Genomic DNA, 14,863 nt, shown 5'->3' on the forward strand with positions numbered 1-14,863 from the left:
ATTTGTAGTGGTCTCAGCTTCAAAAATTCTATAATATTAATTTTGATATCCCTGGTGCTCTTTAAAGTAAAAGGGCAGGCTCCTGGCTAACCTCTCCCTGAAGTGAGTGAAACTCACACCTTCTAAGACAGCATCAGTGGGCTTTTCCTTTCAGTCCTTTAGGAAGTATAAGGGATGATAGGGAAACACCTCTGGGTAACACATCTCTATGAAATCAAGTTCCATTTCCCCTGCTACACAAAATCACTCAGGTTAGGGAGCCATGTGGACAGAAGTGTGCACACTTAGCCTTATGGACATTACAGTCTGTCCAGAAGCAATGTACACGACCAATGTTAAACTGAGGGAAACAAAAGGCTAGAGGGGTGCTGGCTTCCTTGAGAAAAACCATGCTTGGAGTAGTTGTTGCTGGAGGAGTTCTGCCAGCCTCCCCCTGAAAGAGTGAGAGAGACGAACACTTGAACAAAAACACAGAAACAGACTTGACTAGGACAGGTAGTAGGGATTGTAATTCACATATTGACACCAAAAGACACAGGTAGAAAGACCAGGTAGGCAAAAAGGCAGCAGCCGTAATGCAGCTCTCCTAAAACTTTACAATTCTGGACCCTTAAAAAATGAAAATTTAAAGATTAAAGACGCATTAGTTAAGTATGACAAGCCTTATCCCACAACTCCACCAATTTCAATTAAAAAACCCTCCCCCGCCAAAAAAAAAAAAAAAATCCCTTCTCCTTTCTTGACTTGACTTCCCCTCAATTTACACATCTGTTAATTTTCAACAAGTAGCATCTGATTAAATATGCACTGAAATCCATCCCTGGCAACAACTCAGAACACGCTTAAGCACTGTTCTGAACAGGGATATTTTCCCGAATCAAGGCCAGGAGCAGCAGCTTTGTATAATTTTTGATGGTGCCCAGAACAGGCCGAAGTCCCGCCCCCGCCTAAGGCTCTGTGAGGGAGTTTGGGTGAGGGAGGGAGTTTGGATGTGGGCTCTGGGTTGGGGCAGAGGTGCGGGAGGAGGCTCTGGGAGGGAGTTAGGGTGCAGGCTCTGAGCTGGGGCAGGGGGTTGGGGGAGGGGGTGCAGGCTCTGGGAGTTGGGGAGTAGGCTAGGGCAGGGGGCCGGTTCTGAGAGGGCATTTGGGTGTGGGCTCTGGGTTGGGATGCAGGAGGGGGTGCACGGGGCAGGCTCTCAGAGGGTGTTTGGGTGCAGGCTCTGGGCGGGTGCAGGGGGTTGGGGTGCAGGAGAGGATGAGGGGTGCAGCGCTTACCTCAGGCGGCTCCCAAAAGTGATCCACACCCCCCTCTGGCAGCAGCTCCTAGGCTGGGGGCCAGACCAGTCTCCATGCGCAGCTGCCCACAGGCTCCGCCCCCGCAGCTCCCATTGGCTGCAGTTGGCAGAGTTGGCACTCGGGGCTGGGGCAGTGTGCAGAGACCCCATCCTCCACCCCCTCCCCCACAGGGGCCACAAGGACGTGTCAGCAGCTTCCTGTTGCTTCCGGAAGTAGAGCGGGCGGGCAGGAAGCACCTTAGCCCTGTTGCGCTGCCAGTGGTGGCGGCGGGGGCCCCGGGCCCTTTTAAATTGCCCGGGGGCGGCAGGCAGGGGACGATCCGGGGGAGGAACGTGGGGGCAGCAGTCGGGGCCAGGGGAGAGACCCGGCCCCGAACTTTGGTGGAACCAGGCTCCTGTGCTCTCATACAACTCGATGCTCCTGATCAAGGCCATAAGCAATATAGGCTTGCTGGGGTTTACTTCTGTGGCCCTGATTCAGTGAACAACCAAATACAGCTTATTTAAAAAAAGAAAATAAAAATAGATTTAGCAGTAATCAGTAGCTGACTGACACAGAGGTTAAATTTTGAAACAGACTGGTTAAACATGGTAATGAATGGTGAGATAAAATTTGATGGTTAACATGTTTTTTTTCTAAAGCAGTGGTAGAATCATTGAGCAATTGTGTAAGCAAACTTATGGCTTGACTAAGTCAGTCATGTCACATTGAACATCCTTTATTCCCAGGGCAATTAAGTCATTCTGCTTCTTTAGCTGAAATTGTATTTTAGGAAGGGGTTGGGGGTAAGACACCATAAACAAAAGCAAAAAAGGGAAAAAACCTGTTGAAATGGGAGAGAAGAATCTAGCAAGTTTTAATATTTACTTTTTTTGCATTGCAATCTTTTATTTTCATCTCACTGAAATACAATTTGCTTTACAATTAATAAACTGATCATTTGTTCCTATATAAATGGATTAATAAAAATGCAGAGATTACACCACAAGATCCATCATTCAAATATCCCAATAATAAGACTTAAAGTGATGCTGGCTAATGAGGGGGTAGAATGTGTAGATAAAAGATGTCGCGGCTCTGAAGGAAGATGCTGATTAAAGGAGATATTGACAGTGAAGCAGGTGATGCTTTAGTCTGAATCTGAACTGTCTTGCTCATTGGTTTGGTACTGGCAGATTGTCTCTTCCAAAGGAGTCATCGTGCCATCCGGTCGAACTCCCATTGGTTTTATAACCTCATCCCTGTAAGATTTTTTAAAAGTCTTAGTTAGCATATGCACACATGCATCAATCCACTGTTTTATTATATATAGAAATATACACACAAACTATGTTTTTAATAGTCTTTACAATAATTTAACGAAGTTCTCCATTTTGAACAAGAAAGGGGAACAAAACAAATCCAAAATGGGGGTGGGGAGGACAGATAAAGACTTCATTCATGTAGACCAACCTATTAAGCCAATTAAAAGATACAGTAAAAGTCAATGCCCAACAGACTCAGGACAAGGAGCAGGTTCACGGTTTTAAATACATACACTAGCTTTTCTTCTGTGAATTCTTTAAGAAGAAATGGTTGCCAAAGTTTCACCTGCCATTCTGGGCAACACACACAATTAAAATAGATGATTTGATACATATTCATCTCATTCAGTGAAATAAATCATTCAGGAGAACATTCTGCCTACACAACCTCTAGTGGTGCTTAAGTACTTGTTGATTCATTTTGAAACAGCTTTTTTTTTTTTTTTTTTTTTTTTTTTTTTTTTTTTAAACTATTGCTTTTGTTTGTAGCAGTTTAATTACAGGATTGACAGCCATTTTAATCTCTTCAAAACTCCAAAGGCCTCTCCACAGCTAATCCAATTATATCTACTCCACAAGCCACAGCCTCATCTAAAGATGATTAATTATTGATTAAAGCCAATCAAAAAGTATTAGCAAAGATTTATTTAATCCTGACATTTTATCACCTCATTTATTATATATGGATTATGGCAAAGGCTGTAAGGTCAAAGATAACATTGATTTTCTATTATAAAGCCCTTATTTTTAATTTTCATGATTTCATTTAAATGGTGTGGATGCCGGACCCTAATTTACCTCAGATTTGAAAGGGAATCCCTTGAAACTTGTTTGTTGTCCCCAAAGACAGACATAACCTAAAGAGCAGAATTTAGTTACTCTCAGTGGGGAAATGCTTTATTTCCTCCAACATTCTGCCTGTTCCTCACTCTCTCTTTAGGACAAAAGAGAAGGGCTTTGTACAGAGAGTCAACAATCCCAATAAAGGCTGCTACAGAAGCAGCTAGAAAAGCAACATGCTAGTTGCAGGGTATGAACAATAAGCCAGATATTATAAAGATGAGCAAAGTTTAAACAAGATACCAGAAACCCTAGTTTTGAAGAATCTTGTCTCTCTCAATAGAGAAAGGAAACCTATTTGCATAAGTGAGGCACGCAAACCACAGTGATTATTTGCACCAGACACAAACTCAACAGATAGTGCTTTCTCCTTCTGGCATTTTAGAAAAATGTATTTGCGGCACTATGTGGCTTGAGACACCTTGAACTCAAGGAAACCAGTGTGGTTTTGCCAAGCTGGGGCTGGGCAGACTTCTAGGTATTTGTGCAAGAGGTCTGCAACCCTTGCATGCAGACAAGTAACAGTATGGCTTCCTTGCACACCTCAGTCTCCAGGGAGACCTGGCAGGGGGAGGGAATGTGCAATTTTGTACATCCACTGACTAGTCTCCTCATGGAAAGTAGATGGAGGGGAGAGAACTAGTCATGGGTTCTAGGACTGATTCTTCCTCCTCCTCTCACTTTGGCAGTATGGGTTCTAGTACTCTCCTGACCACCTGAGAATTTCCTGAGAAAATTCTTCCAGCTTCTTAAGCTCTAACATGTATTCTGGGAGAGGGTAAGAGAGTATCAAAAATATTTTCAAAATCTGATTTTGTAGGCCCAAACAATGGTGAGGAACCACATATCTAGTACTGAAAGCACAGGACTTGTGTTTTTCCTCCTGCCATTAGGCCCGCCAACAAGACAAGTAAAGTCCGGCTGGTGAAGTGCTTTGGAATCTTTTCAAAAGGCATTTGGCTGACTGGAAAGATGCAGCACAGGAGTCAGAAGCCTCTAGTAGGTAACAAGATCCTTTGAATCCCATAATTCAGCCTTATTACAGTTCAAGCCCCAGGTGAATTTAAGTCTCAGTAACGGACACATTTGCTTTTCTGTCATGAATACTAAAAGCTTCCCTCACCCAATGCTTGAAGTCCACAGTTCTTTGTTGAGTAAGTTTTTAAATTCCAACAAGTATAAAGAATCAGGAAATTCCTAGGCTTTCTTCCAAAACACTTTTACATCATAACATTTGAAACAGATGTCAAAAGCCACAGAATCATGTTGCTTACTAGCCACTTGGTCATAAGTCACCATGTATCTGAGCACATTAAAAATATTAAAGGGCCACACTGCCAAAAGTACCAAATAAATAAAAATGGTGGTAAAAGGTGAAAACAAAGCAGTCATGAGAGACCTGAATACACCAGGCTAACAGTTACAGTAGGACTTCAATGCTCAAGAAGTCCCACAGACAAAGGGTAAAAATCCATGCTACCCTGAAGGGAATGGGAGTTTTGCCATGGACTTCAATGGATCCAGGATTTCACCCCTTGTTGCTGAAATAAGGTCTTGCTACTCCTGGTCTTACCCATATAAAACCACAGGATGAAAAACAAGGGCAACCTGGTCAACCACAGAAGTTTTAAAGGGACCTAGGGGGAGTGATGGCTGCTGAAGTAGCTCATCTCTACTGTGGATTAAGGACTTTACATAGCCAAATAAGAATTTGAACTAGATATGCTTTAGCAATAGCAGCACTCCAGACAATTCATAATGGTGGCAGGAGAGGAAACTGGAGATCTCTCAGAGTTCTTGACAGCTAAGGTTGTATGAGCATGTGTCACCACCAATTTTCTCCTGGTTCAAGATCTCTTGGACAGACAGCATCAGATCCTGACAGGCTTCAAGAACTCTTGGATTACTCTGGAGTTATCAATTTCTAACAGATTGTAGGAAGGAAGGCTACCCTTCCTATCTACGAAGCCTAGGGAGCTTGTATCTTGGCAAATAGTCTAGCTTTTCCTCAAGAAGTAAGAACAGGGTCTGGAGAGTCCTCCAAATTTTCAGGCTCCTTAAGGTAAGGTGGATCTGGGACATCTTTATTTGATCTGACTTGTCAAAATCCATTTGGGTTGGTATAAAATAGAATTAAATTCTAATATTGTAGAATGAATCTAAAGGAAATGGATTCATGTATCAGTTACACATGAGGCTGTAACAGCTTTGATGCAGCTCCTCAGTGCCAGTGCTGAAAGGTAAGGGAAACTTAGAAAACAGGAATCTACCTTGATGCATGCAGTATATTGAAAACCCAGTATTATTACAATTTTCTCATAAGACTGTCAGTACCCATCTTCTACAATGCTTGCAGTGCAGGACATTTGCTTCCCAAGCTAGTTTTCTGACTTTTAACCTTCCAAACAAAATGCAATTTGGGGGTAAGTAATCTACAAAACCTTACAGAAATCTACATTTTTTCTAGCCCACTGAGGCAACTGTTTTTTCTTAATGATACTCACAAATATCTGGGTGTAAGTATAGTTTCACAAGAAAGTTTTATGCCATTTCAATTAAAGTATCAAAAATAAGATTTGTATTTTCTGTGTGATTTACCTTGTAGATCTATTTCATTTCTACATACTGCATAGAAATATACATTCATAGTACCTGAGATGAACTTGCTCTCACTAAAAGGAATCATTTTCAAAACTTATACTGTAAAATCTGTCAAGACACCATGCAAACAATATGTGCATCCACATTAGTTTTTTTTTTTAACTTTAAATACACAAAATATTTCACTGAGAGCATAACTCAAACTAAGAGACTGATGCACCCCCTTAAACACCCCCCCCCCCATTATATATATGATTAAGATGATCAAACTCATGTATTTTTCATATCCCGGTATATTCTTCAAGCCACAATATATATTGGCTGTGTACTATACTGCACTTGTGGGTGTCATTCCAAGAATGTTCATCCCATAGGGCTTAACTGTAAACCCTGCTGAGTACCCTTTGTTTTCCTGCACAGGCTTCCTGTATTACCAGACACTATGGAGAAGGGGAAGAAACCACTATCAGGTTGCTACTCCCCTTCTCATGGAGGTGGGTGGAGCTTTGGGTCCATGCTCTCCCCACAACATTACATGGGCCAGTCAGTGCAGCTGAGCTGGCATGGAGGAAGTAAGCTGTGCCAACAAGAGAGCTGGCACAACTTATTACTTCTTGCAAACTGGTCCCGTCTTCCCCTTGGAGCAACGGTCTCCAAGTCAATCTGGTTCTGTCCCAGAATCAGGGCCAGCACAACTATGTGCTTCCTCTCAGCTGGGCTGGATTGCAAAGTTCCAAATCACTCCACAGTAACTTATGTACTTCGAACAGGTAAAATGAGAAGGGAAAAGAAAAAAAGGACTAAAAGTAAAGAGAATAATTAGGAAACAAAATATGTGATGTTTGGGATGCCAGAAAGCTAACTTTATGAGTCTGGAATGAGTGCATTACTCAAAACAACAAAACTCGTTGGGTAGGTTTGCAAGAGGAGTAACTCCACCAACTGAAATAAAACCGACTGACATTTGCATACAACAGTCCTCATGCAGATCCTCAACTCGTGTAAACTGTCCTAGGTCCATTAACCACGAGTCACCAATTTAGCACTAGTTGCTTAGAGACCTCAATGGAGCTTTGACAATTTATGCCAGTTGAGGACCTGCACCCTTTTGTTTGAAATAAGGTAAAAGTCATCTTGGGGTTCTCCTGACAAATGCACACACTTCAAAGAAAATAATTTCACATCTATGAAGTTTGATCATTCCACATTACAGGAAAGAGATATTACTTCCCGCACACAATGGGTGGCAGTGTGAATTTTGCTGTATCCATTGAATATATATTATAAATGCAAATATGTGAATGTACATATTAATAAAATTTGTTTAAATGTGTGTAAACATCCTTGTAACATCCCCTAACGAGATCAAAGACTCTTCGCTGCACTACACATGTTCCTAACACAAACAAAGCATTCTATTCAAGTATACAAGTAGAAAACACACCCTAATTAAGCAGTTGGTAAAATACATTCTTTTCTCCCACTTGCAGATCTCCCAAGTGTCCCTTCAAATTTACCTATACAAGTTCCAGCTTCCTGCTTGCCACTTAGCTTGATAACGATTCAAAAAATCATTCCCTTGTTTTCAAGGGTACTTCTTTCTTGTCTGCTCTGTGCATGACAGGGCAGTATTGACACATGGAATTAATGACAGTGTCTGTAATGAAACAACCGTCATGCAAACACCAGTCTGTTCCTTTGATAACATGGCATGTTTGGGACCTATTCACCTCCCTATAATTGAGTACTACATAATAGTTCCGATCCTTTCATGTAACATTATTTTGTTCTATGATTAGAAAAGGAGAGGGGGAAAAAAAAAATCTATATACCATTGCCTTCTTCATTCACCCCCTGATTAATGCTATGTTTTTAATGAGTGTGGCTGCTATTTAGGCAGGTTCTGTTACATACTTGTTTTGTTGACTTCTGTTCAATGTACAACAAAACCCAAGCTGTGATAATTGGGGACCATTTCATCACCAAAAGAATTCCTGCTATTAATACAAGGTTGGCTTGGAAAAAGCACCCTGACATTTTAAATTAGTCAATTAATATATAATTCTCCCATCATTTATAATGGAGAAAGTGTTAGTATATTTATCAGACATTTTAATTAACATGGAATATTTCCAATACTGCAGGATATAAACAGATGGAAAATTGCACAACAGTGATTTAATTTGGCTAAATTTAGTCTTTTGCAACACCAAAAGGTTATGTTAAATCTTTTTCACAGATTGTAGGTGGTTTTGGAAGCTCAATCATATGACTTTCTGTGGAGAGTAAACTGATTCGCAACCAACAATTCTCATTGCTATAACAAGATGATCTGTACTATTTATTTACAAATAGGTTTTATTTGAAACAAATTCAGGGCTAACTCCAGCCACCCAACACTCTATCCAACACCTTGCCCAAGTAGTGTTGAAAATTTCCCAGCGCTGTAGAGATTTCAAGGCCTTGCATTGAAAAACATTAGAAATACATATATTACAACAACAACAAAGCATCCTTGTCAGGCCAAATTTGTACCAAAGTTTAGTTTTTGTGAATGGAACAGAGAGTTTTTATAAAACCAAGACCAACACACTTTTTTATTTAAAAACCAAAAGACGATTCATGTTTAGGATAGGTTGTTATGGTTATATTGGATTTTTTTTTAATACTTCATTCCTATATAATTTATGGGTGCTATCCTTGTATGTATCCCGACTTCTGATGAATAAGGAGTTCACATTCTGTATGCCACTTTCCCTTTTCATGGATTACAAAATTCCAGATAACACTTCATTTGTAAAAACTGCAATTTAACCATAAAAAACTCAAAAATACTTTTAAACACTCTCAAGCCTGGTCTACACTACGGGTTTAGGTCGACTTTAGCAGCGTTAAACCGAATTAAGCCTGGACACGTCCACACAACGAAGCCCTTTCTTTCGACTTAAAGGGTCCTTTAAACCGGTTTCTTTACACCACCTCCGACGAGGGGATTAGCGATAAAACCGGCCTTTGCGGGTCGGAATTGGGGTAGTGTGGACAGAATTCGACGTTATTGGCCTCCGGGAGCTATCCCACAGTGCTTCATTGTGACCGCTCTGGACAGCACTCTCAACTCAGATGCACTGACCAGGTAGACAGGAAAAGACCCGCGAATGTTTGAATTTCATTTCCTGTTTGCTCAGCGTGGAGAGCACAGGTGACCACGCAGAGCTCATCAGCACAGGTAACCGTGATGGAGTCCCAGGATCGCAAAAGAGCTCCAGCATGGACCGAACGGGAGGTACAAGATCTGCTCGCCATATGGGGAGATGAAGCAGTGATCGCTGAACTCCGTAGCAGTAAAAGAAATGGAAAAGTATTAGAAAAGATCTCCAAGGCCATGAAGGACCGAGGCCATAACAGGGACACACAGCAGTGCCGCGTGAAAATTAAGGAGCTACGGCAAGCTTACCACAAAGCCAGAGAAGCAAACGGAAGGTCCGGGGCAGAGCCGCAAACTTGCCGCTACTACGCGGAGCTGCAAGCGATCCTAGGGGGTGCAGCCACCACTACCCCAACCGTGTGCTAGGACTCTCTCACTGGAGAAACACACAGGGAAGACGGTTCGGGGAACGAGGAAGATGATGATGGAGGTACTGTAGGTAGCTCACAGCAGCAAGGAAGCGGAGAAACCGGTTTCCCCAACAGCCAGGATATGTTTGTGACCCTGGACCTGGAACCAGTAACCCCCAAACTCACCCAAGACCCTCAGGGCACACAGGAGACCTCTGGTGAGTGTAACTTTGTAACTATTTGTAAATATTACAAAAAAAAAAAGCAAGCGTGTTTAATGATTAATTTGCCCTGGCAATCGCGGCCAGTACATCTACTGGAAAAGTCTGTTAACGTGTATGGGGATGGAGCGGAAATCCTCCAGGGACATCTCCAGAAAGCTCTCCTGGTTGAAATGGGGTGATTTTATTAAGGGGACATTCAGAGGCGCCCGTTCCTGCTCTTCTGACCAGAAATGTTCCCCGCTGTTAACCACGCAGTGGGGGGAGGGGTGAAGTGATCATCCCAGAGAATCGTGTGTGTGTGTGTGGGGGGGGTGGTTTACTTGTGTTTGTGCCACATGTTAACCGGGAAACCGCAGCCCCCTCCTTTTACATTGAAACCCCATTTTAAATGGACAACCCAATTCATCCTTGATATGGGAAATGCGCTGCTGTTTGCAACCTTTCCCGCATGTTAAGAAGGTTAAAAAAGCCAAAACACTGTGGCCTACCATGGCCGCCTACAAGCCGAAATATGCGACCTTGTAATGAAAAAGTGTACCCATTGTTCTCTAAAATGTGTCTTTTTTAACCACCTCTCCCTTCTCCTCCACCAGCTGCAAATGTTTCTCCTTCGCAGAGGCTCGTGAACATTAGAAAGAGAAAACGTAGGACGAGGGACGATATGTTCACGTAGCTGCAGATGTCCTCCCACGCTGATAGAGCACAGCAGAATGCGTGGAGGCAGTCAATGTCGGACATGAGAAAAGCCCAATATGAACGAGAGGAGAGGTGGCGGGCTGAATCGCGGGATGAACAGAGCAAGTGGCGGGCTGAAGACGATAGGTGGCGTCAGCTTGCAGACAGACGGCAGGAGGCAATGCTCCGTCTGCTGGAGCATCAAACTGATATGCTCGAGCGTATGGTTGAGTTGCAGGAAAGGCAGCAGGAGCAGAGACCGCCGCTACAGCCCCTGTGTAACCAACAGCCCTCCTCCCCAAGTTCCATAGCCTCCTCACCAAGACACCCAAGAACACGGTGGGGGGGCCTCCGTCCACCCAGTCATTCCACCCCAGATGATCGCCCAAGCATCAGAAGGCTGGCCTTCAATAAGAGTTAAAGTTTTAAAATGCAGTGTGTCCTTTTCCATCCCTCCTCCCCCACCCATCCCAGGCTACCTTGGCAATTATCCCCCTACTTCTGTGAGGAACTAATAAAAAATGCATGAATGTGAAAAAACAATGACTTTATTGCCTCTGCAAGCGGGAGGGGAAGGTGGGGTGGGGTGGTTGGTTTACAGGGAGGTAGAGTGAACTGGGTCGGGGGGGGTTTGGAGGGTTCATCAAGGAGAAACAAACATAAGTTTCACACAGTAGCCTGGCCAGTCACAAAACTCGTTTTCAAAGCTTCTCTGATGCGCACCGCGCCCTGCTGTGCTCCTCTAACCGCCCTGGTGTCTGGCTGCGCGTAATCAGCGGCCAGGCGAGTTGCCTCAACCTCCCACCCCGCCATAAAGGTCTCCCCCTTACTCTCACAGATATTGTGGAGCGCACAGCAAGCAGCAATAACAATGGGGATATTCTTTTCGCTGAGGTCTGAGCGAGTCAGTAAGCTGCGCCAGCGCGCTTTTAAACGTCCAAATGCACATTCCACCACCATTCGGCACTTGCTCAGCCTGTAGTTGAACAGGTCCTGATTCCTGTCCAGGCTGCCTGTGTACGGCTTCATGAGCCATGGCATTAAGGGGTAGGCTGGGTCCCCAAGGATCACGATAGGCATTTCAACATCCACAATGGTCACTTTCTGGTCCGGGAAGAAAGTCCCTTCCTCCAGCTTTCGAAACAGAGCAGAGTTCCTGAAGACGCGAGCATCATGTACCTTTCCCGGCCATCCCACGTTGATGTTGGTGAAACGTCCCTTGTGATCCACCAGGGCTTGCAGCAGCATTGAAAAGTACCCCTTGCGGTTTACGTAGTCGGTGGCTTGGTGCTCCGGTGACAAGATAGGGATATGGGTTCCGTCTATGGCCCCGCCACAGTTTGGGAATCCCATGTCAGCAAAACCATCCACTATTGACTGCACGTTGCCCAGAGTCACTACCCTTGCTATCACCAGGTCTTTCATTGCCCTGGCAAATTGGATCACAGCAGCCCCCACCGTAGATTTTCCCACTCCAAATTGATTCCCGACTGACCGGTAGCTGTCTGGCGTTGCAAGCTTCCACAGGGCTATCGCCACTTGCTTCTCAACTGTGAGGGCTGCTCTCATCTTGGTATCCTGGCGTTTCAGGGCAGGGAAAAGCAAGTCACAAAGTTCCATGAAAGTGCCCTTACGCATGCGAAAGTTTCGCAGCCACTGGGAATCGTCCCATACCTGCAGCACGATGCGGTCCCACCAGTCTGTGCCTGTTTCCCGGGCCCAGAATCGGCGTTCCACGGCATGAACCTGCCCCAGTGACACCATGATTTCCACATTGCTGGGGCCTGTGCCTTGTGAGAGGTCTATGTCCATGTCAATTTCCTCATCACTCTCGTCGCCACGCTGCAATCGCCTCCTCGACTGGTCCGGGTTTCGCTTTGGCATGTCCTGGCTCTGCATATACTCCAGGACAATGCGCGTGGTGTTCATAGTGCTCATAATTGCCGCGGTGATCTGAGCGGGCTCCATGATCCCAGTGCTAGCTATGGCGCCTGGTCAGAAAAAAGGCGCGAAAGTAGTATCTGATGGACCAGGAGAAGGAGGGAGGGCGGGAGGGAGGGAGGGAGGGCCGAGTGACGACATGGCGTACAGGTACAGGAACAGGGAGAAGCACAAACAACTGTCACACAGAATGGTCCCCCCAAAGATTAAACTGAAAACCCTGGGCTTAGCAGGCCGTTGATTTCACGGAGGAAGGGGAAGCAAATGAATACAGAACAAATCTATTTTTTACATCTTAAGCTGGCAGCCGATGGTGCAGCATGAGTGATAGCCTCTCCAGTATGATGACGATGGTTACCAATCATAATATACCATCGTCTGCCAAAAGGCAAGGGGCTGCTGCTGTGTAGCAATGCAGCCCCATGTCTGCCAGCCCCACGTCCGCCAGCACCCAGCATCGCCCTCGGCCTCTTCTGGGTGCTTAGCAGACAATATTGGGCAATTGGCAGAAAATAGTATATTACGACTGGTAGCCATCATCATCGAAACAGTAGCATGTCTGCCCAGGTTTTGCATCATCCGGGCATTGGGATCTCAACCCAGAATTCAAAGAAAAGGCGCGAAAGGCGCTTCTCGGCTCTCTGAGCTGTGGCGCAAACGTAGTATCTGACGGACTAGGGGAAGGAGGGAGGGCGGGCCGAGTGACGACATGGCGTACAGGTACAGGTACAGGGAGAAGCACAAACAACTGTCACACAGACTGGTCCCCCCCAAAGATTAAACTGAAAACCCTGGGCTTAGCAGGCCGTTGATTTGACGGAGGGAGGGGGAAGCAAATGAATACAGAGCAAATCTATTTTTTACATCTTAAGACGACGGTGCAGCGTGACTGATAGCCCTCGGCATCTTTCTGGGTGCTTGGCAGCAAATACGGGGCGGTGTAGGACGATGGTCTTCAGGCCTATTGCACAATCGGCTGCTCAGGGAAGACTCTGCTAACGTACGATGACCCGACTTGTAATAGGACGGCTAACAGTCGTAATACACCATTTACTGCCAAAAGGCAAGCCCCACGGCTGCCAGCACCCAGATCGCCGATGAAGGCTACCAGTCTACTGCACCGTCTACCGCCAAAAGGCAGTTAGCAGCTGCTGCTGTGTAGCAATGCAGTCCCACGTCTGCCGGCACCCAGAGGGCATATGGTGACGGTGAGCTCAGCTGAGCTGAGCGGGCTCCATGTTGTCTGCACAGGTAACCCACGTAACCCAGGTAAAAAGGCGCGAATCTATTGTCTGCCGTTGCTGTGACGGGGGAGGGAGGGGCCTGACGACATGTACCCAGAACCGCCCGCGACACTGTTTTGCATCATCTGGGCATTGGGATCTCAACCCAGAATTCCAAGGGGCGGCGGAGACTGCGGGAACTGTGGGATAGCTACCCATAGTGCAATGCTCCGGAAGTCGACGCTAGCCTTGTACTGTGGACGCGGTCCGCCGACTAGAGCACCTAGAGCATTTTATTGTGTGGACACACACAATCGGCTGTATACAACCGATTTCAATAAAACCGGCTTCTATAAATTCGAACTAATTTCGTAGTGTAGACTGTACAAAGCAGTTTTCAGTTAGGTGCAAAAAAAAGTCAAACATCACAAATGTGTATATTCACTCTTCCCCTTCACACTACCTATATTTAGATGAAGTAAAACTGGATTAATTAATTTTCCCCCCAAACTTAGCAAAAATAATTCATTCTCTCACAAAATCAACTTCGGCATGAAAAGATTCATTCAAGCACAACTGCCATACTGAAAAATTATAAGTAACTGAAAATAGCAGATATGCCATTGCAACCTTACCTATAGTCTAATATCCATTGCATTTCTCTCCTCTACTAGAGAGTTAATAACTTTAAAGATGCCAATAAATCCTTATCACCTCCTTCCAGCTCCATCATGTTTGTCGTTTAGTGTTACTAAATGCCACAAAATGGTTTCAAATGTTTCCTTGTTGCATGCAATTATCTCCTACAACAGGCACGATTCAATATTAATAGGATACAAAATACTAAAGTAGTCAAAAAATGGCCAGCTTCACAGCTCGCTACATTTGTATCCAAACACATGACTGCTTGTAAAAGTTTATGCCCTTTTAAAAAATGGTGCTGTTTTTATTTCCTAGGAGTGCAGTCAGCAGATAACACATTTTAAAAACAATAAATAAATAAAAACAGATCTAGAATGGTCTGTAATCAGATGGGATGATTTTGCCATTTTCAGTCAGTGACTTATCAATCCTTTATATTTTTCTTTACTATGAGAATGCTAGTTCTTAAAGAGTTATATGCCCCTCCCCACATTTTCCTGTTCAATTTCTTTCCCTTTTAAAAAACCTCTCTCCCTAAATGATTTAAAGCATGCTGGTGCTGG

General features: G+C 44.5%; 1 protein-coding gene across 2 annotated transcripts in view; it reads right to left on the minus strand.

Annotated features, from left to right (window-relative positions):
• Positions 1-487: 487 nt before the first annotated feature.
• RIC8B (RIC8 guanine nucleotide exchange factor B) overlaps positions 488-14,863 on the minus strand; it is a 65,329-nt gene continuing 50,953 nt past the window's right edge. For both annotated transcript variants that reach the window (XM_054032833.1, XM_054032824.1), the window contains one exon: positions 488-2,536. In XM_054032833.1, the coding sequence (XP_053888808.1) occupies positions 2,425-2,536 (112 nt within the window). In that variant the 3' untranslated portion in view covers positions 488-2,424. The remainder of the gene's footprint in view (positions 2,537-14,863) is intronic.

This window comes from Malaclemys terrapin, chromosome 1 (genome assembly GCF_027887155.1).
Source record: "Malaclemys terrapin pileata isolate rMalTer1 chromosome 1, rMalTer1.hap1, whole genome shotgun sequence".
Taxonomy (NCBI): Eukaryota; Metazoa; Chordata; order Testudines; family Emydidae; genus Malaclemys; species Malaclemys terrapin.